Source organism: Pipistrellus hanaki, assembly GCF_964339955.1.
Source record: "Pipistrellus hanaki genome assembly, chromosome: 2".
In the NCBI taxonomy this organism is placed as follows: domain Eukaryota; kingdom Metazoa; phylum Chordata; class Mammalia; order Chiroptera; family Vespertilionidae; genus Pipistrellus; species Pipistrellus hanaki.
In genome coordinates this window covers 185685748-185708755 of record NC_140504.1, presented here as the reverse complement: position 1 = coordinate 185708755, position 23008 = coordinate 185685748, and the positions used below count along the sequence as shown (strand labels likewise).

At 53.6% G+C, this 23008-nt stretch overlaps 1 protein-coding gene across 1 annotated transcript in view; it reads left to right on the top strand.

Moving 5' to 3' along the window:
* Positions 1 to 23008, top strand: part of MAN1C1 (mannosidase alpha class 1C member 1) — a 127876-nt gene that overhangs the window by 93628 nt on the left and 11240 nt on the right. Inside the window, exons 3-7 of the mRNA XM_084874949.1 lie at positions 209 to 324; positions 2433 to 2513; positions 8428 to 8522; positions 15658 to 15784; positions 18859 to 18952. Of these exons, the coding sequence (XP_084731075.1) occupies positions 209 to 324; positions 2433 to 2513; positions 8428 to 8522; positions 15658 to 15784; positions 18859 to 18952 (513 nt within the window). The remainder of the gene's footprint in view (positions 1 to 208; positions 325 to 2432; positions 2514 to 8427; positions 8523 to 15657; positions 15785 to 18858; positions 18953 to 23008) is intronic.

Genomic DNA, 23008 nt, shown 5'->3' with positions numbered 1-23008 from the left:
TGGGGAGCAGCAGCCCCTGGGAGACACTGGGTCCTGGGCTTGCCTTCCAAGGATAGTGGTACTGGATTCTCCCTGGATTGTTCCTGAGCTGGCCTTGGCCTTGGAGACTGCCAGGCATTTAGAGGAGACTGGGGAACGGTGGCGTGTGTGGCTGGATGGGAAGGGTAAGAATGACCCTGGATCACGCCTTCGATCTTCTGTGCTGCAGGAGGCCTCGGCGGGGCGACGGTCATTGACTCCCTTGACACCCTCTACCTCATGGAGCTGAAGGAGGAGTTCCAGGAGGCCAAGGCCTGGGTTGAAGAGAATTTCCACCTGAATGTGGTGAGTCAGAGCCCTTGGGGTGTTAGGGCCAGAAGCAACTGGAGAGGTCATGGCCCCACCCTGTCATCTCTGCGGCCCAGAGGTATGGAGGCTCTGGCCCCAGGCTGCCAGCAGAGCAGTCCAGCTATGACCCTGCCTTCCCCTCCGTGGGGCTCCGGGCATGGTGCTCACACCCAGGAAGACCCTTCTAGGGCTGCACCTGCCACAACAGCAGTAGGGGAAGTGACTGTGGAGAAGTGACTAATCTGCTCAGAGCGGCTCTTAGCCTGACCCTCCTCCCTCCCCTCACCCTACCGTGCTGCCCTCCCAAGCTAGCTGAGAGGCTATGAACCCTCTTGGTTTCCAGCCTCGCAGGCATCCCTGGTCAGGGACCAGAACCGTGGGGAGGAGATGGTAATGTGTCTGGAGAGCACAAAACGCTTCACTGCCAGACCTCACCCCTGCTGCTCTCCCAGCCCAGACTAAAGTAGCCAATCCATCCTGGAGGCCTCTGCTCACGTGGGCAGAGGCTGCTTAGATGGATTTGGGGAGCAAGAAATTGCGACAGATAGGAGAGGGGACCCATTAGGCTCACAAGTGAGAGGTCCTGGAGGGAATGGGGCAGCTCCTGCAGCTCATGGAGAAGTGAGGCCAGTATCAGCACAGAGGGGGCAGAGAGAGCAACGGGAAAGTCTGGGAGAGCAGCGCTGCAGGGGTGCTTCCCTGGCTCGGCAGGTGCCTGGGGGGGGCCAGCCTCCCTGGGCCTTAGAAATTACATGGCAGCCACAGTAATGATGCCCAGCATGCAGGCTTGTGAGCTTTATCACGGAGGTTGTAAAAAGCATTTTATAACCATGAAGTCCAACCCAGATCTAAGTGGTGCCGTTATTCTCAACATCACCATCATGATTATTTTGAGGCTCGTTATGGCCTTGTGTGAGGAGAGGAGTTTAGAATCCAGGTTCCTACTGCATCGAATGAAAGAAAGGCAGAGGTGGAGGAGGGAGGTGTCTTCATAGACTCACCTTGTTCCTCTGGAGATGCGGTGCTGAGAGTGGGCGTCGGGCAGCTGCCTGAGGAGCCAGATGGGGACATTCAGGCAGGCTGGGCAGGTTAGGGGGTCTCCCTGGAAGAAAGCAAGACATGGTCACTGCCCCTCTCTGAGCCTTGGCTTTCTCATGTGAAAAATGGGAGTGATGGCACCACCGTGCATTGTGAGGCTAACGGAGAGAGAGTATGGCTCGGTCCAGGGGAAAGCTCTCCCAGATAAAGGGATGACCCTTGTTCTTGTCGGTAATGAAAGGCCATGACATGGGAAGTGCGCCAACGAGAGCCCTGGGGGAGCGGAGGCTACAGCAGGCACCTTTCTGAAGCCACTCCTGGCACTGGGCACTCCGAACCAGCACCACTCAGCCGCTCATCTCTGCCCTGCCCTGCCCGGGACCAGGCACCGGGAAAGGGAAGGCTGAATGTCTTGTTCAGAGTCCCAAAGCCGAGGAAGTGGCTCAGGCAGATTTTCACCCAGATCTGGTCCTTGGCATGATGCCCAACACCCCTGATTTACAGACAACATTTCAGAGAGAAAATAACAATGATTCTGGAAGGTTGGGCGTGCCCCTAGGGCTGCAGCTCCAGCAGAGAAATTGCTGTTTACCTACAAGCATCTGCTTGGCGCACCTCCCTCTCAGTCTCAGCCCTGCCCTGTGTGCCCCAGAACCTCCTCTGAGACCCTTCCTCTTGCCCTGCCACCTCAGGGAAGGGTCACACCTTCCTACTAAGCCCAGCGGCCTGGCTAGAAGAAGATTGCCTCCCCTCAGGCTAAGCTTCAGCCAGCAGCTCCCCATGTGGGTTCTTAAGCTCCTTGGAGAGCAGCCAGGCAGAACTTTGCTCTGATGGCCTCGGGCAAGGGCTGGGGAAGGAAGCCAAACCCAAACCCGGTGTTTATTTGGGATGTTGTAAATGTGCAGTGGCTGCCCCGTAGGTGCCTTTTGTTCTCAAAACCACCACTGCATCTGGGGAACCAGCCCAGGTGCAGCCAGATCAGCAGGCTGGGATGGGGTGCAGTGGTGTGTGACCAGCAGGCATCTCACAGTGTCCCCACTGCCCTGCCCCTTCTTTCTGCCCTGCAGAGCGGAGAAGCATCTTTGTTTGAGGTGAACATCCGGTACATAGGAGGACTCCTCTCGGCCTTCTACTTGACGGGAGAGGAGGTGAGTTGGTACTTCCGGCACCTGGACCTTCCCGCCTGGAAAGGGTTTGGGAGAACATCCATCCCATCCCCCACTGAGGAGTCAGGATCCAAGAGGACTTGCCCAGGGCTACCCACACCCCCCACCTCTGTGATCCCACCTGCAACCTCTTCTGTCTGGTGCTTCTATTCTGCTGCCCCAATGGTAGTAAATTCTCTAAGGACAACGACTAGGTCTGCTCACCATCCGGGCAGCTCCTTACAAGGCGTGCAGCCATTCCTGGGCTCGGTGTGGGCTTGCAGAGTGCTGGGCTGGTTATTGCAGGTGTTGGTTCACAGAATGGATGGAGCCAAGACCATTGTTTTGCCATTTCTACCCAGGGGCCCCTCAGTCTTGCTCTATACTCCACAACCTCCCTTTGCCCTCCTTTCTGGGCCAGACACCAGCTCCAGGTCTCGGGGGCAGTAGGGGAGATGGAGCAGCCACATGTTGTAAATACCAGGTGCACTGCACTGCCTTCCAGAGGGCCGTGGGCACAGTCCGCACACCACCCCTGCCGGTGGCCTCAGCAGGTCCCTTTTCCCATCCCTGGGCCTCACTTCCTTCTCCACCATGGGGTGGTCCTAGTCCCCCCTGGAGTCAACAAGTCTTGTGAATGGGGCTGGTCCTTTGGCCTGGGCTCTTTCCTTTCCTCACATTCCCCCTCTCTGTCCACCCAGAAATGAGACATTGAGCCTGTGGGGGGCCGTGGAGACAGCTGCTGTCTGAGAGTCAGTTCCCCTTCACTTCATTTAAGGCACACGGGCTGAAGCCGAGAATTTAGAGGCGGCGGGCATGCACTTTATCTCTCCAGTCGCTTTAGGCCTCTCTCCATCAAAAATAATCTCAGCGGAGATTACCGCTTGTACCAATTTGTCCCCAAATAATTGTAGATGGGAGCCCTGGGCTTGGAGCCACCCAAGGCCTGAATTTCATTTGAAAACCCCAGAACAGGAAATGACACATGGCGCAGAAAAAAGCATTCGTGTTCTTTACGGGCCCTTGCCCACCTCTGTCTAGGTTGTGGGAGGAAGGGTGGATGCAGGGAAGGGGAGGCAGTGATACAGGGGGCTTATGGGGCTGGTGTGGGGGCCAGCGGCTCAGGGTGGAGCTGGTGCTCCCCAGACATGCTGTCCCTCTCTCCCTGCTCTGAGGTGTCTGGGGTTCTGAGAAGTTGTTCTGAGGCCTCGGCTCCCTAGAAGGATTGTCAACCTGTCTTTCCAGAATGCAGACCAGACAGTGGGATGTGGATAGGAGCACCTGTGACTTAGAAATAGTTTAAAAGGCCCAAGGAGAGGCCAGGCGGCTCCGAGTCCCTGAGCAGGCAGGCTCCTATCTTCCAGCCACGCCTTCCTAGTCCCCTCTGTCCCCAGCACCTCCACGTGGCAAAGATGGGGCATGTGCACCGTGTCCTCTTTCCTCAAACAGCCCATGGAGTGATGTCTTCACCCACTTGCAGGTGGAGGATCTGAGACCTAGAAGTCACTTGCTCAGGTCACAGGCTCTGAGGCTATTTTGAGACAACTTATGACCCTGTGACCTCTCTGCCATGGGCCCTTATTCAGCTTGGCCCAGGGTCACCCTCCTCTCAGTCCCTCATTTCTCACACAGAAGGTGCCTGTGGAGTGAGGCTTTCTTAAAGTCTCCCATGAGTATTTGCAGAATGAACAGTGAAAGAGACCCCCTTCCTGGGCTGAGGCCTTTCTTTGCTTCAGAGGGAACCTGTGGGAGAAGAAGAGTCCCCTGCTGGGTAGCCAGCCCTACAGACACTCCCACGGGAACCACGGGCACAGCCACAGCCACACCAGGTGGCATTGACATAGCACTTTACAGTTTACATAGCACATTCACTATACATATCCTCTTATTTGATGTCTAGAAGGACCCTGTGAGCTGGGGTAGCAATACTTATATCTGACAAAATAGACCTCAAAGTGAAGGCCATAACAAGAGATAATGAAGGCCACTTCATAATAAAAAGGCATGGATACAACAAGAGGATATAACTCTGGTAAACATATATGCACCCAATACAGGAGCATCCAAATACATTAAAAAAAAAAAAAAAAACAACTTCTGGATAATATTGAGAAAGAGCGCGACAACAATACAATCATAGTAGGGCACCTTAATACCCTATTGACATCATTGGGTAAATCTTCTAGACAGAAAAATCAACAAGGAAACAGCAATCCTAAATGACTCACTAGATCAGATGGAACTAATTTCAGAACATTTTATCCCAAAGCTATAGAATAGACATTCTTCTTAAGTACACACTATTTTCAAAGATAGCCCACATGTTAGGACATAAACTAAGTCTCTACAAATTCAAGAAGATTGAAATCATATCAAGCATCTTCTCGGATCATAATGCCATGAAATTAGAAATCAACTACAATAAAAAGTCAAAAGCAATAGGAGGACCCTGTGAAGCAGCCAGAGCCGTCACCATTCCATTGTGCGGATGAGGCTCAGAGACAGTGCGTGGCTTACCCACGGTCACATGCCTGCTAAGTGGCTCCCAGAACAGTGTCTGTTTCGCTCTACAGAATGTAGTTCTTGCTGGCTTCTTTCATCTCTGTCTGGAGCCAGTAGGCCACTGCCCGTTGCTTACCGAGGCTGCCCGAGGCCTTTCTGTGTTGGAAAGGCAGCTTGGTGTCCTGGAAAAGAGTCACTTCACAGCTCCTCCTCTCAGGCAAATTGCTTTGCTCAAACTCAGTCTAGTTCTCCTCCAAGTGGGTCAACACCTTGCCCGCGGCGGCTGCAAGGGATGAAGGTCCTGGAGAGGAGACACCTGGCACACTGCGATGTGTGACTTAGGAAAAATAGGTATTTGGTCTTCATCCTGTTCCTGGCACAGAGTTCCTAAAACCATAGGCATTTCCTAAGCAATGACAATAAGTGCTTTTGTTACGTTATTGAGGTGACTTTTGGGCCCCAAGTAGGATGGAGGCTGGTTGCCAGGAGTAACAGTCATGCGATTAGAGGGTTGGAGCTTTCAGGCCTTCAAGGAGGGGAGAGGGCTAAAGGATGAATCAGTAGCCAGTGGCCAGTGATTCCATCCGTCGTGCCTGTGTGATGAAGTCTCCATGAACACCCGAAGCACTGGGTTCACCACGCTACTGGTTGTGAGCAGGTGGGGAGCTGGGGAGAGTGGACTCAGAGCACAGAGGCTCTGTGCCCAGCCCCATGTCTTGCCCTGGGCCTCTTCCATCTGGCTGTTCCTGAGTTATATCCTTTTATAATAAACTGGCTCAGTAAGTAACACGTTTCCCTGAATTCTGTGAGCCACTCTAGAAAAATAATCAAACCCAAGTTGGGGTTCCTGGGTAACACCTGCTCTTCTGTTGGCAGCTAAAGAATGGGGCGGGGGGGGGGGGGGGGGCGGTCTTGTAGGCCTGAACCATTAGCATGGAACCTGATGCTTTCTCCATTGTAGACAGTGTCAGAATTGAGTTGAATTCTTAGACGTGGAGCCGGTGTCTGGAGACTTGCTTGGTGGTATGGGGGAACTTCACATGCACATTGGAATTGGGTTCTGAACCCCTTACACACCATTCACTTCCAAGATGACAAGGAGGAAAGTGGTCCTGCCGGGGTCTTTTCACATCTACAAGGGTTTAAGAATCTGGAGAAGGGGATGTGCATAAATTAATTGAGAGATTAGAGAAGAAATATGGATTTGGAAGGCATTTTGGGGTGCCAGATGGAAACTTAGTTCTAGCGACTAAGCTCCCCAAATCTCCAGACCCCTGGCTTTTTATTCCCACATTTTGTCCTATAGCAAAGCAGATATACATATCAAAGGTAAGGCCTGGTAAACAATAAATGGCCATGTGTTGGGGGAACTGCCCTCAGCTGTCTGGCAGCAGGCAGTAATATATGCAGATCTTCAGCCCTGCTGAAGCCCCAAGGCTCATCAGTCTTCTGATGAACTTCTTGCATTTATTATGCTAACTACTGGAATTTGCTTCCAGCATGGTCCCACTCTGGTCCGCACACACTCATTCAGCATCCTCCCTGGGGTGTGGAGGCCTGCACTGCCAGCGGGCAGCAAGACCTTCCGAAGGAGAAGACAAGGTTTGCTGGCTGAGGAAAGCATCTAAGAGGAGTGAGCGTGGAGTCCTGCGGGCAAAGGGAGCAGACAGCAGCCTGGAGCCTCAGCCTTGGGCTCCAGCTTGGTGGGTCCCTGTGTGTCTCTGGCTCAGCCTCCTCAGGAGCCTCACACGAGAGCTATTTATTTATTTTTACAAGAGTTCTGAGTTGTTGCTAAACCAGGGGGTTTTGTAGTGACAGGGGACTTGAAATCTGGATTCTAGAGAAGCTCCCAGAAATTCAAACATAGGTGTCCCCATGGCCACTTCTGGGACCTACTGTCTGGCACTGACATCAGCATCTTCTCTTGCCCAGCACTGCCAGGCCTCATGTGGTCCTTTCCTCCTGCTCCTTCCCTCTTACCCTCCTCTTTCACCCCTCTCTCCCCCTTCCTAAGCAAGGACCACATCCACTTCCCACTGCAGTCCCTAAACAGCTGAGTCACCATTAGTAAATTGCATGTGTTGGGGTTGGGGGACTTTGTTTTGCAACGGCACGCACGAGGTCAGCAAACTGGGTCACCCTCGAGCTGCAGAAGTAAAAGGGAATGTGTTGTCCCACTGGGAGCAGTTGCTTAGGGACTTGCATCTCATCTTTTAAAAGGTACATGACGTTTATTGTGGGCTTGGTTTTATGATAAAAATGGCACAGAAAATAGATACGCCACGAGAAGGAAATAAAAGTCCTCCGTGAGCCTACCCCTCCCAGGAGACCCTCGATAATATTTTGGTGCACTCCATCCTTCCCCCAAGTGTCCATATGAATATAATTTTTATTGAAGTTGAATTACACTATTTTGACATACTTTTCTCTTAATACATTATAAACCCTTTCTTTGCTATTACTAGTAAATATTCTCCCACAGCATCATTTCGGTGGCTGCATGGTGCTTCCTTGCAGGGATAAGCCATCATTTAACCACTTCCCTATTGTTTGCTGTTTAGAATATTTCCATCTTCTCTTCTAACAATGCTGGAATAAATAGCCATAAGGTTAAATCTTCACAGCATCCTCGATTATTTATTTCCTTAGAATAAATTCCTGTGAGGGACACTGCTGAGTCAGGAGGTCACAGGTGCTTTTGAATTAATCAGAAGAACAGTTTGACAGGTCAGAGCCTCCTCGTGCTCCCTGGCCATCATGTGGGGGGTTCAGGATGAGGCATTCTCCTTCTCCTTATTCCCATCTATAAAGTGGAAACAGCAGGCAGAATCCGAAGGGGAGAGGGAAAAGGCCCTCGCCTGGTTTTCAGTTGGGAAAGTGTTGTCCAGAAGGAGGCCATGGCTCACTGAGCAGCACACTGTGAGACACGGCCTGGAACCGGGCGGAGTCTGGGCTCCCCATCCATGCTCTTTCTATTCTGTACAGTGTGTTTCCCACGAGCTCAGCCTGTGACAGCGGGTCCCACGGTGTGGGCAGGCATAAACCCTTGTGACCCACTGCCCTGATTGCTTCATCTTTCCGAGGGCCACCCAAAACACAGTTATAGTCACTGAGCCTTCATCGTATTCCTGGCACCTTGTAGTGTAACTGTTACCTAATTTGTATTCCTACCAATAACCCTCCGAGGAAGGCAATATTGTCATTTAATAACCAAGGAAACTGAGGCTCAGGGAGAGGTGCCTCCCCTCAGACCACAGAGCCAGGCTCACACCCCGCCTGTCCCACTGCAGAGCCTAAGGCAATGCCACCTCTGCTCTGGGGCCCGCAGTGTAGGCGGTTTATCCACTAGTGGCACCCTCTTACAGTGACTGCACCCCACCCAGCCCAGATTCACAGTGCCCTTTGACCCTTCCAGGTGTTCCGAATGAAGGCCATCAAGCTCGGAGAGAAACTCCTGCCAGCCTTCAACACCCCCACGGGAATCCCAAAAGGTGTCGTGAACTTCAAAAGGTAGGACACATTCGGCTATATCTTCATGGAAACTGAGGCACACAGAGAGAGAGGGGACCGTGCACACCTCTGGAACCACAGCCAGTCAGCAGCAGAGTGAAAACTGGCCTCCTGGGCGGGTGTTTGTCACCAAGCCTGGTTCTTGGGGGTTAGGACACCCAAGACCTGATCTTCAGGGGTGGGGAGGGACAGCTGTTCCTCGTGATTGTCCCAGAATACTGCCTTGACTCAGCCCTCCCTCCCCAGCCAGGGTCAGGCACACCACACCCTCCTGCCAGGGGGTCTCAGGACCCTGGTCAGAGGGACCCCTGGTCTGCCGCCCCCACCCTCGGGGTTGAGTCTCAGGAGCCCAGTGTCAGAACACAGAGGGGCTCTGAGGAGTGTCAGGCCCCCCGGGGAGGAAAGGATGTGACTGGCTGAGATCCTATAAGCCAGTAACTGACTGTTGCAAGGTTATTAACTCAGGAGTTAATAATTTTTAATAATGATATTGGGATTTCCCCTCTATAAAACAGTAAATCCTCATTGCAGAACATGTAGTTTATATAAAAAATGCTGGATAAGACTGAAAAGTCACATGTGGTCCCACTGATGAAAGAACCCACTGATAGTGTTTCCTTCCTTAGCTCTGTCTTAAAACATTGATTTTTACTGTCCGCTTTCATCATTTCCCCTCCTGACCTGTTGCTTAGTAATTCCGTGTGTGAACTTGGATCTCTCCGGGCCGTCACTAAGTCAGAGCCAGAGTGACAGCCAGAGAGGGGGAGCCAGGGCTGCCGCTCCGCCCAGCTTACCTGTCCCTCAGTGTTCCCCTCTCATGGGCTGGGAGTGTGTTTATACCCAACCATTTTCCAGGTGTGGCAGCTGAGGCCCAGAAAGGGGAAAGGACAGGGCCAAAGCCAGGAAAACTGATGGCCCGGCCAGCTTTAAAATACACTGGGGAGCATGGACCTTGCCCCTGGACACCACAGATGTGCCCTGTCTTGCCTTCTCTCTCTCTGTTGCTTCACTGGATTACCCATCTCTCACAGCCTCCCTGGCCATCAAAATTCAGCTCAGATGCCACGTTATCATTAAGCCAAAAGCCTCTGTGCCTGTCCTGGCCTCCAGGCACTTTATCTCCGTTCTCCCAGCCCTCGTCACACTCGTCTTCATGTTCCCCCACCCAGGAGCTTCTCAAGGGCAGGATCCCCATCCAATTCTTTGTGTCTTTGACACATATTCCTGCTAGACAGTGTGTGTGGGGTGGGAGTGAATAACAGCAGTGGTCCTACCACTTACTAAGCACTTACTATGTGCCTAGCATTGTGCTAGGAGTTTCCACACATTGCCTCACCAACCTTACTGCTCTCAGCAATCCTTTGAGGGTATTTATATTGTCCCCATTATGAAAACGGAGTCTCAGAGATGAAGTAACTTGCCCAAGGTCTCCTAGCTAATAGGTAATGGGACTAAGATTTAAACTCCTTTTGTTACAATCCAGAAAGCTCTGCTCTTGCGGCCTGCCAGCCAGCCCTCAGGTGTGTGGAGTGGGCCCCAGGAGACCTTGCAGAAGGCACCCAGAGAACTCGCTGGGCCATCCTCCAGCCTCTCGGCCCTCCTGTGACCCAGGCCGGGGGGAAGGCTATGCCATTTCCATCACACAGACTTCCCCCTCCACCTCTTACAGTGATTTACCTCAGGGCTCTCAGCCCAACACGGGCTTCAGCCAGCTGCCTGGGCAGGAAGGAGGACACTGGAGGGAAGGGGGCCCTGGGCCCTGTGAGAGCCCGCGGCTCCCGCTGGGTCCTGGGGAGGTCCTGCCCTCGGTCAGCCTGGGCCTTGCAGAGGAGAGAAGACTTGGCATCGTCTCTTACTGTCCTCTGTGGCCCGAAAGCTTTCTCAGGGTGTGGCCTCACTTAACTCTCACCAACATCTCTGAGGGCTGGGGAGGGGCTAGGGTTGACTCCCCAAGACTAGACACTTGGATCTCTGCTCAAATTTCTTTCCACAAACACTAACCCTAAAGAAACGGGACCAGCTGGCATGGAGCCAGGACACAAACACCCTCTCTTTCCAGCTCTCCCATGTGCAGCTGCTGGGGCCTTGCAGTCTGGGGTCCCTAGGATCCCAGCTCAGGCACCCCTCCCTCCTCTGTGTGTGGCACTGCCAGTTCTACAAATCACAGCCCTGGCTGTCTCATTACCCAAGTCCCTCAGAGCCCGGACCTGATACACGCAGATCTGCCATTTCCGATAAAGAAAGCACACATATTAGGGGGCTGTTGCGTGCTGCCGGTGCTGTACACACAGATAGGCATGTGCTGATTTCCTGGCAGCACCCCCTTCCATTTTCTGGGTTGGAGTCTGTTGCTAAAAGTGCACCCCTGTTCCCCAGGGAGAACGTCAGGGATGTATGCGGCCCGAGTGGTGCTGACTCTGCTCTTTGGAGGGTGTCTGGGGAAGCTGGGCCACACGCTGCCCCTGTTCTGGGCAGGGCTGGCGATGGGCCCCAGCAGGAGTGGGGACTGACCCTGCCCCAAAACTGTCAGTCAGAAGGACCCTGAGGGGAGGTGGTCCCCTAGTGAACTTTGCTGCCCCTCCTTCCTGATGGGGAGGTGTGTCTTTGCAGCCTGGCCTGGGAGGCAGAGGCAGGGGTAACCAGGGCCTGTGACCTGCAGGGACCCCTGGGCTATGGGGGAGAGCAGCAGTGGCCACTCCAAGGCCCTCTGCAGCTGACTCACTGTTTCTCACACACACATTACACTCTACTGCCACCCATCTAAACATAAAGGCTGATACACAAGCTCGCCTTTGTCACACACACTCTCACATCCATAAATGTGTGTGCACATGCACACGCAAATATGCATACACCCACTGAGGTACATATCATATATATATATATATATATATATATATATATATATATATATATATATACACACACACACACACACACACACACACACTCTAGAGACCTAGTGCACGAATTCGTGCACCTTGAAAGGAACTGTGGGCCATGAGGCTATGGTTGGCACAGGGGCAGGTCTCTGTGCCCCTGCCTGGCCCCTCCCGCCACAGTCCCTGGTCACCTGTCTGCCAGCAACCCTGCTCCCATAGCAGCTGCTCCCACGCTCTGACAGTTCTGGCCCTGCTCACACCCACTGCTGGTGCAGAGCTATCGGGACTGGCACCCGGCACTGGCAGCAGGTGCCAGCGGGGCCAGAGCAGGCAGCAGGTATGAGGGCCCCGGCAGGACCCCGGCACACGTTAGCAAAGAACTTTCAGTAACCACCTAATGGAAGCAACCAGTGCCTCATCTTGGCGTGGCGTCCCTGCTCACCTGCTCCCCCATCCCACCTCGGCCAATGCCTGCCATGTTCCACGCATGCCCCCTGGTGGTCAGCGCACATCATAGTAACCAGTTGTTCGGTTGTTCTGCTGTTTGGTCTATTTGCATATTAGGGCATATGTATATGTATATGTATATGTATATGTATATGTATATGTATATGTATATGTATATGTATACATACACATATATAGTATTGATATATATACAGCACATATATAGTATTGAGATATATATATAGAGAGAGACATACACATATATAGTATTGATTTCAAAGAGTAAAGGAGAGGGAGAGATAGAAACATTAATTTTGACAATCATTGATTGGCTACCGCCTGCACTCCCTCTACTGGGGATGGAGCCAGCAACTTAGGCATGTGCCCCGGGACAGGGAATCAGACTATGGCCTCCTGGTTCATGACTTCCTAGTTCATAGATGGACACTCAACCCCTGAACCTCACTGGCCAGGGGTACAGATCTGAATAATTGCCACTGTTCAGTGAGTTTTCACTGTGTGCCAGGCCCAATATGAACCTGTGACATAGCTTCTCTTTTTCAGTCTCACAATCACCACATGGATCCCATTTTACCAGTGAAGACGCTGAGGCTCAGAGAGGTGAGGTGTCTTACTCAAGGTCACTCAGCAGTAAAGTGAAGTTAGAATCAGGATCCAGGTCTGGTGGCAAAGTTAATGATTACATCATCCACAGGTGTGCACACACAGGCACACACACAGACACTCTGCCAGGCTGGGGAGGGCATTGTGGAGCAGCCCCTCCCTCAAGGGAGAGAACACAGGCTGCAGGCCCCTTGCAGGCCTCACAGGGCTGACCAGACGACCTCGGGGCGCTGGGTGCTGCTCAGAGAAGAGGAATTTGGGGGTTCAGATTCAGCTCTGCCAGCTTTATCACTTACTGTGTGGCCTTGGAGACAGTGTCTCCCTCTCTGAGCCTGAGCATCCCCACCTATGAAATAAGGATTGTGGTATCTACCCTCCCAAGTTGGAGGTGAAGTTAAAATAAGATACACAGCTGCCTGGCACATATCAGGAACTTAATAACTCCAGCAAACAACACATAATTTACATGTGCATAATTACATAATGACAAAATGACAGTAATTACATGCATAATTTATACCTCACAATGACTTTGTGAGGTGTGGGTGCTGTCATTTAACGGATGAGGAAACTGAGATCTAGAGAGATTAACCGACCTGCCTGAGTTCGCCGGGGAAGCCAGCCTTTGGAGCCAAGCAGCAGAGAGGGAAGGCACCTGCCTGCTGCCCGCTGCCCGCTCTGCCCTGGTTGGCGTGGCCTGTCTGCCAGAGCGGCTTCACGACAGAGAGCCCCCCAGGGAGGGTGCAATTGGAGGGCGGAGGAGAGGAAGGCTCGTGTGGGGAAAATGGAACAAAAGACGGATGGTGGCTTTCTTTGTACCTTGAATTTCTCTGCAAGGGCAGGAAGCACCGATTATTCAGGAAACCTTCTGCCCGCTGAGGTCACAGCTGGAGAGAAGTCTCGCTTGTGAAGAGGGACAGTGGGGACAGCTTCCCCTTTCCTCTGGGCAGACCCCTCAGGAAGTGCCCTGCAGATCTCAGTTTGAATCCCACCTCCACCACCTACCAGGTGACCTTCGACAACTGCCTTCCCCCTCTGAGCCTCAGTTTCCTCCTTTGCATATTGGAGTTAATGATGCTTTACCTGTGGGCTGTAAATGAAATAATGATGCAGGCAGCTTGCCCCAGTGCCTGCCATCTCTAGCAGCTCAATAAACGGAAGCTGTTTTATTTATTATCCAGGAGCCAAGTGACCCCTCTCTACGAACCCATCCCTTCCCACCTGCCCCCTGCCCCCAAATCAATGCCCCAGGAAATTGGAGACAGGAAAAAAGGACTGGTGGTCTCCTCTTTGATTACTGAGGTCACCTGCCCCAAAAGGTCCCAAAACGAGTGTTTTCTCTTTCTAGACGCTAGGAGACATGAGTCTCCTGACCCTACTGGAAACCAGAGAATGGAGTTTAGAAAGGAGAAGGGGAGCCCCAGCCCCACCCCGGGAAAAGCTGCCACCTCAGGTGGCAAACTGACCTCTCACACCCACACCTGCCTTCCTAGGCCTCACCCTGGGAGGCAGAGGGACAGACGGGCTGTTCCTGGGAGCCTGAGCTTTCACAGCAAGGAGACAAAGGGCTTCTCCCAGCCTCCCTCACACTCACTGCACCTTGGACCCCCTGCAAATGGGGAGCTCACCCACCCCACTCTGTCCCAATCCCGTCCTCTGCCTTTACAATCTCTTGCAGAGGGGGGTTGATCTCTGCAACCACCCTCCTCCCCCACCCCCCCACCGCCCCAAGTTGTCCTAAATGTCCCGTAGGAGAGATCATGATGCATATGAGGAAACTGAGGCACGGGGAGAGGAAGCAGCTGGCCCAAGGCCACTGCCATTCTGCACCTTCCTCTTCTCTCTAAACCCCCACAAAAGCCCTAGGACGGAGACTGGGTCGTATTGTCCTTGCCCACTTTGTCCGGTGCAGAAACAAGTACACAAGGAGGCCTCTGGGCTAACACACTGGGACCCATGCCTCCTGGCTGTGAACCCCAGGGGGGTTTTAAGTGACTTATTTATTATGTAACTAAAAGCATGGCGATTCGGTGGTTAGGACATCAGCCCAGCGTTGGGTCCCAGCTGCTTCACTTGCTGTGTGATCTCCGTGGGTGACGTTACTGCCCTGTGCCTTGTTTTCCTCATCTGTAAAAGGGGCACATGGGACAGTTACTGGAGGTCCTGAGTCCGCATTCCTCCATATATATATTTAATTTGTGTTTTTCTCAGAGCGGGAGAGAGAGATAGAAACATCAATGATGAGAGAGAATCATTGATCTGCTGCCTCCTACACACCCCCTACTGGGGATCGAGCCCACACTTCAGACATGTGCCCTTCACCGGAATCGAACCTGGGACCCTTCAGTCCACAGTCCGATGCTCTAGCCACTGAGGCAAATCAGCTAGGGCTGCACTCTTCCTCCTTGAAAGCACCCAGTGTGTGCAGAGTTCTTTGACAGCCTTGTTGGTGAGTGGCAGTATGCCTCGTTGACTTTATCTAAGGTTCTTGCGAAGCACTTGGTTCACCAGAGAGGAAATCTTTCTCCAAGAGCCCCTGCTTCTCTTACTCCTGACCTTGGCTTCCCCAGGGTCAGGCTGCAGGTGCGTGGGTGTGTCAGAGCTGCCTGCCTGTCAGGTGTGGGTTCCATGAAACTCCAAGAAGGGGCACTGTGTGTCCTTGAGCAGCATTGGCAATGAGGACACAGGAAAGGGCCTGCTTCTCATCTGCCCCTGTCAGACCCTCCCTCTCCATGCAGCGCCACTGCCTGAGCCATTGGGCTGCCTTCAGCCACAGGGTGGAAGTGGAGTGTCTGTGGGTCTTTATGGTCCATCACAGCATTACCGATATCACCTATAATTTAGCAAAGCACGTGTGCTATGTTTTGGCCACCAAGACAGCGTTGCTACTGTCCTGCTCGAGTCCAGTCTTACAGGGACAAAGACCATTGCAAGTCAGACAGGCCTGGGTTCAAAGGACCTTCAGCAAGTCACTTCACCTCAAGCTCAGTGTCCTCATCAGCAAAATGGGTCTTTTACTAGCACAGACCCCCAGGGGGGTTAACTGAGATTATGTGGCTAAAGCTTTTAGTGCCTGCACATAGTAGGTCCTCCCCTACTAAGCAGGGGAGTCACCCTCAGTAGAGGAGCCAGCTGGAGGCCGGGGGACGTGAAGGTGACGATGGCTACTTATGTCTTTCCAGTGGCTCCAACAGGAGCTGGGGCTGGACCACAACCGGGAGCACCAGCATCCTGGCAGAGTTTGGATCCCTGCACTTGGAGTTCTTACACCTCAGTGAGCTCTCTGGCAACCAGGTCTTCGCTGAAAAGGCAAGTCTTCTCCCCGCTCCCTCCCCGAACAGCCCTCCGCCTTCTCCCCGCAGAGAGCAGCAGAGTGGGCACGCAGCCCTGCACAGCCACAGGAAAGGCTCCCAGATCAGCTCGGTGGTGTGTGGGGCACACAGAGCCCCCTGCGTTACTGTGGGAGACCTGACTACCCAGTCCAGGGGGCAGGGAAGGCGAGCACGGGGAGTAGTCGGGCCCCTACAGAGGGCAGGGAAGAGACAAAGCTGCCGGGAGAAGGTTCTCGCCGGCATGTGTCAGCTTCTGGCAACCACCCATTCGTGGGTCTGCAGAAAGCGCAGCGGCTGAAACCTAGGCACCAGCTCCAGTTGGCAGGAATGGGCCACCGGCTGCTAAAGCTCCCTTTCCAGAGACATTTAACTTTTTCCTGCGAGGTCTGCCTGGCCTTTCCTTCCAGATGCCCGTCTAGCTCACGCCATCAGCAGGCTGTCAACTCGATTTCCACCTCCGGGAGAGGCACGTGGCCGCTCCTACTCACTGGTACCAGGCTGCCTAAGGCCACGGGGAAGCCAGAGACGGCGTCCAGGCTGCCATCCCTCCTGACAGCTGCCGGTCCTCCGTGAGGCCCTCCAGAGGGACAGTTTCTCCCAGCCTTGGCAGTCCCACTGTCTGGACGTGTCACCTTGGGTCTAACCCTCAACCCTCAGATGGCCCTCAGGCTCCATGACAGGGAGATGAAGCCCGTCCTCCAAGGAGAGCCCTCTGGAGGGCCCACTCCCAAAGCCGCCTCTTACCGCTCATGGTTAGCCAGCCAGGGGACTGGGAGCTCCCAGTATCCTGTTAGACCGCCGGCCCCAGAGCATCACCCGGCAGGCCCTGGCCCTGGGATCTGCATTTTTAATAAACGTTCATGTACTTTTTGACATGGGGTTTAGGAGCACTGCTTATTCAGTGTGGGAATCGACCCGAATTCTTGAGAAAACACAATTCAAATCTTTGATCATTTCCTCTGTACTGAGGCCCACTACCACCCTTAAACAGCCCACCACATTGTCAGACCTGGTATGGAGAAGACTCTGTCTCCCTGTGACATTCCACCTCAAAGGGGCATGCAGTTAGTTTAATCCCACTTTCAATGAATCTTACTGGCTGATCCTTTTTCCCACCTCCACCCCCCCCCCCCCCCCCAGCCTCCCTGTTTCCATTGCTCTCGAGCCAACTCCTCCAGGAAGATTGTGGCCAGCTCAGAATGGAGAAGGACGAGCAGCTCCCTCCAGTCCAGTGGCTCAACCTTCCTAATGCCGCAACCCTTTAATACAGCTCCTCATGTTGTGGTGACCCCCGACCATAACATTATTTTCATTGCTACTTCATAACTGTAATTTTGCTACTGTTATGAATCGTAATGTAATTATCTGTGTTTTCCGATGGTCTTAGGCTCTACAGCAGCAGTTCTCAACCTGTGGGTCGAGACACAGGTTGAGAACTGCTAGCAGGGTTGGGGATCACCACAACACGAGGAACTGTATGAAAGGGTCATGGCATTAGGAAGGTTGAGAACCACTGCTCTAGTCCTTGGCTAGTCTGGAGGTAATTAGCTACTACTGCCTGAGCACCTACTGTGTGCTGGTCTCCTTAGAGTGTCTCTAATTCTCCCAACAGCCCTAGGAGTCAGATCTTCCTGTCATCCCCATTTTCAGGGAAGGAAACTGAGACTCAGAGGTTAAGTTACTTGTCCTGGATCATCCATCTGGGAAGTGCTAAAGCCAGGAATCAAACCCAGGACTCCTTGCCTCTGAAGCCCACGCTCATTCAAGAGCAGATTAATTCGACAGGCTTCAGGCCTTTCCTCCAGACCCACACTCTGTTTCTCTGTCTTCCTCTACATTTACATTCTCCAGCCATGTTCATCCCCCAGCCATGCCGCCCACAGAGGCGATTATTGGCAGTCAACAAATTGGCCCAAATTCTAGAAGCGTCCGCACCCTCTGGGGGAGCTCATTTAGCCTGCTCCACTGCTTACCACCAGGACCGAGGGAATAAGTCAGGTACAAGCACATTCCTGTCCCCATAATGGACTGCATTAACATAAATGGATGTGAAGTCTGACGTGGCAAAGCAATGCCGGCCCCTGAAAAGAAAGGCTGACAGTCAAAGGCTGCTTTCCCTGCTCCTGGCCCTGCAGGCGAATCTGCGAGCATGACACAGTATGGTCCCCGCGGGCCTTTCCCTCCCGCAGGTCTGCACTGGGAGGCTTTCATGTATCCAAGAGGGATACGGCCTTCCCACGTGTATAGCCCAAAGCCCCCTTGCCCTTGGTATCCCCAAAGGTTGCAAATCTAGCTTCCTCTTTCTCAGGTGGGGCAGCCTCTGATACACGTCGCTGCACGGTCCCCGCCTGGTCCGTGTTGGTCAGAAATTGTCCTGGCCCTGATACGTACCGGGTAGCCATGGCAATCACTGCATCTCTCTAAGATCCGGGTGTCTTGTCTGTTAAACTGAGCTAGTAATAGCACATAGGTTGTTGGATGATTGGAGATGATGTGTTTAACAGTACCACTCAGAGGAGCTGAGAAATGTTGTTTTTAAAAGGTGCCTTTGGTGTATTGAGGAGCCCAGGTGTCAGAAAAAAAGAACACATTACCATAGGAAATTGCCAATGTTTGACCATTTCTGATCTATTAAAAAGGCAGTTTTACCTGGTACTTACAAAACAGCTATCGTCCCTTATATGAATCCACCCTCCCTGCCAAAAGCAACATGCAGTGAGGAAGAGGTGAGATGGGGAGATGGAGGGAGGAGGCAGCGGGGAGGAGGTGGGGGGAGGGGAGAGGGAGCCTGGCAGACCCAGGGCCGAGTGGTCAGCGCAGATACGTGAGTCAGGCGCCTGTGGCACTCCTGCAGCGCCCGCACGTGGGCACAGGTCAAGGCCGTCCCACCAGCTCTGGCTGGAGCCCGCTGCTGGTTTCACAGCTCCCCCTTCCTGCCTCCTCGGAATGGTTTCCTCGGGCTCTGAGCCAGCTGCCTGGTCCTTGGCGAGCCGGGAGGGGGCCGGCTTCTTCGGAGACGTGAAGGTGTGACTGGTGTCCATCTCTCGGCAGGTCAGGCACATCCGGAAGTTCCTCAGGAAGATCGACAAGCCATTCGGCCTCTACCCCAACTTCATCAGTCCCGTGAGCGGGAACTGGATACAACGTGAGTACAGGGACATGCCCGGTCCTTCAGCAGGTTCCTGCCCAGCTTCCGGGTGTGGCCCCTGCAGGGCACAGACAAGAGTCCCTCGCTCAGTGCTCCTGGGTGCCCCACCCCGCCTCCCAGGTAGCTGGAGGAGCGGTCACTATGGTTGTCATAGCTGTGGTGACACCCTGCGCATCCCCCTCACGCCAGCTGTCTCCAGCCTCCATGAGGGCTACAGCCTCCATCTCTGTGCCCACTGACGCCGCCATCATCCCTCACCCTTCCAGGAGTGTTCCTGTCCTAGCCCCTTCGACTTTAGATTTTAAAACTTAAGCAGAAGTAATACAATGATATAAAAACCACGAATCCTGCTGTGTCCTGCACGTGCCAGAACTGGTCCCAGGGCTTCCTGCTGTTCTTCGTGCAGAGACCTGTTCTCAGCCAGAGATGCTGGTCACCTGGTCACCTGGGGAGCCTCGTTCGCAGCCCCAGCTTCACCTGCTGAAACAGAAGGAGGACTGGGGGGCCACTCAGGCGGAGGGTGTTGAAAAGTCTCCAGGCCCCTGGCACTGCCCCTGCTGAGAAGCCCTGCTCCACCTTGCCCTCCTGACCAAGGCCCGGTCGTGTGTTGTGGTCATTGCACAAACTGGTGGCAGCAGGTTCCGTGGGCCCTGCTCCAGGGCCTTCCCAGAGCCCACGCCTCGCTGCCTCTGCCCAACAAGGGCCCTCTCCCTCTACCATCCCCGCCTGCCCCAGCTGTTACGGCATCAGCCAGGGCTCGCATCAAAGGAGACATGGGTCTGATTGCCGCATGGCTGGGAGTGACGGGTTCATTTTATCTCTTTGAGCCATGGTTTCCTCTCCTGAAAAATGGGAGCAGAACTCGAGATACGTTCTTGGTGTTCGTGGAGGGGGTTGGAGTAACGGTCAAAAGCTGCAGGAAACAGATCTCAGTTCATCTGCTGGAGACGGGTTGTCTCCAAAGGAAAGGGGGCCCATGAGTAACAGTGCAGGCCGGGCCCGGCAGGGGGTGGAGACCGCAGGGGCCTTGTCCTTCCAGCCCCAGCCTCCCTGATCCGCAGGTCTGGAGGCCCAGAAAGTTCAACCCAGGACGTTTCCCTGGTGATGACCTCACTCCCAAGCGGCCTCCTGCAAAAAACCACTTCTAGAAACGCACAGTATTTTTAACCAAACATGCCGTGAAACCCAAAGTGCAGGAGAAAACGAAGGTTTGAATTACAGATTATGGCCACAGGAAGAGACAGCTCAGGAACTGTTTCTGCTTTTAATTGCCAGCCCTGACTGGACAAAGAGATAAACTGCCCAGCTGCTGGCCTCAGCTGCTCCAGGACCAGGCAGCAAACTCTTGAGAGGGCGTGGCTTCCAGCTGACAGCTACCTGGGCAAATTACTGGGGAGCCCCCACCGAGACGCATAATTTTCTCTTCAGGCCGCGCCAGGGGTCGCAGGGCTGTGCAAATGTGAACATTTGTTTTGTATTAATAACATACGAATCCACAGCCTGCTGAAGAGCAGAGGGGGTACAGGGCCCACTCCTCTGGGCGCCTGCTCCTCCCTCCCTGGCTCTGTTGCCGGGTTATCTCAGGTTTTCATCAGGTTTTTTTTGTGATTGAATATTTTTCCAGATGATAACACTCCCTACTTGCATAAGCTAAGTGTGTTCACATTCTTTTTCTCCTTGAATCCTCTGTTTAGCCACTTTGCAACCACAGAAATTGTAGCTTAAAGAGGCAAAGGAGGAACTGGGGTGCTCTTGGCAGCTCCCCACTCCTGCTCGAAGCTGAGATTCAGGGAAACGGGAGACCAAGACCTCATCCGGAGAAGCCGCCAGGCTCCTGCTGGCACCATCACGGATGAGAGCTCAGAGAGCTGCCGGCCCCGGAGGGCTCGGCCTCCCTGTCCACGGCCTGAATCCCACTCTCTCCTCCGTGGGAAGGAAGTGGCAGGTCTAGATTCTCCCAAAAGGGAGCATGAGTGGCCCGTCAGCCCCAGCCTGGCCGCCTCCCCAGTGCGTGCTGTCTTCTGTGGCAGAGTTCCCGGCTTTAGGGTGGCTGCTGCTTGCTGCCCAGTGTGATGAGAGTGTTGGCATGGTCAGGAAGCAGCAGAACCCACCTGCTCTAAGGCCCATCTACACCGACTCGGGCTCCCCTTTTAAAAGCATTGTACTGGAGAGACTGAGGACCGGCAGGGGAAATGGCTTGATTCCCAGGCCTATGCTCCTCCCAGTGTATCATCCAGCATTGAGCGACACCACACTCACACACTCACACACACACTCACACACACACACACTCACACACACTCACACACACACTCACACACACACACACACACACACACACACTCACACACACACTCACACACTCACACACACACACACTCACACACACTCTCACACACACACACACACACACTCACACTCACACACACACACACACATACTCACACACACTCACACACACTCACACACTCTCACACACACACACACACACACTCACACACACACACACTCACACACACACACATACACACTCATACACACACTCACACACACATACACACTCATACACACACACACACACACTCATACACACACACTCACACACACACACACATACACACTCATACACACACACACATACACACTCATACACACACACACATACACACTCATACACACACTCACACACACATACACACTCACTCACACACACACTCACACACACACACACTCACACACACACACTCACACTCACACACTCACTCACACACACACTCACACACACACACACACACAAACACACACTCACACACACACACTCATACACACACACACACTCACACTCATACACACACACACTCACACACACATACACACTCATACACACACACACACACACTCACACACACACTCATACACACACTCACACACACATACACACTCATACACACACTCACACACACACACTCACACACACACTCACACTCACACACACACACACACACACACTCACACACACAGTGGCTAGAAAGCAGGGAGACCTCCAAGTGAGAACTGCCCACTTCAATCCCGGTCCCCGGAGACGATACACACCTCCCCGCTCGGGTGTCGGGTCTCAGCCGCCCATGGAATCCCGGCGACCTGGCTCTCCCTCCCGGCACACACTTGCCAGTGAAGCCCTGCTCCACGACACACACGTAATGAAGTCCGCACTCTTAGGCCTGGCATTGGAGGCCCTTTCCGGCACAGCTCACACCTACCTTCCTTTCATTCATCAGGGCGTCTGCTGTGCGAGTGAAGGCGCTGGACATAAAATGGGAATCCTGCACAGTCCTCTCCACAGCCCTCGGCCCAGTCAGGGAGGCAGACCCACAAACAGTCTTACAGCAGCATCAGGCACGCCCCCAGCAACAGGAGATAGCCCCACTGGGTGCTTCTGGCGGGCCAGGCCGTGTGTGTGTGTGTGTGTGTGTGTGTGTGTGTGTTTGCCTACCTCACTCTCCCTCTGGTCACCCTGCAAGGAGGGATGGAAAAGGGTCATGAGAGCAGGGGGGAAAGCCTTTCTGAGAGGAGGAAGCTGAGGTGTCCAGTGAGGAAGCCTAGCCGTACAAGGTGGTAGAGAGGTAGTCACAGATGAGAAACAGCATGGGAAGGCTGGGGGCTGGAGATTTGGGGGGTGGAGACACAGTGAGGGGAGCAGGGCCAGGAGATGCGTGTAGAGGTGGCAGTGCCCTGGCTGCAGCCTGTGAGCCAGGGCTCCTTCTGTGGGCTGTGGGCTTCAGCGGCTCTAGGCAGAGGCTGACTCCGTTTGCTTACAGCCTCCTCCCATCCCTGCTCACACAGATCTCCTGCTCCCACATGACACGCCATCGACATGCTGGGCCTGGCACACCCCACCCTGCCCTTTGTGCTTGCCCAAGCTGTGGCAAGGGATAGGGGGTGAGGGGTGTGCTGTGCTGGCTCTCTCTTCCCTCTTCCCTGGCAAGGTCCAGCCCACACTGCCCCCACCCACTCCTCAGGCTCAGGCTATATCTGGTTGGTTCCAGTTTTTGC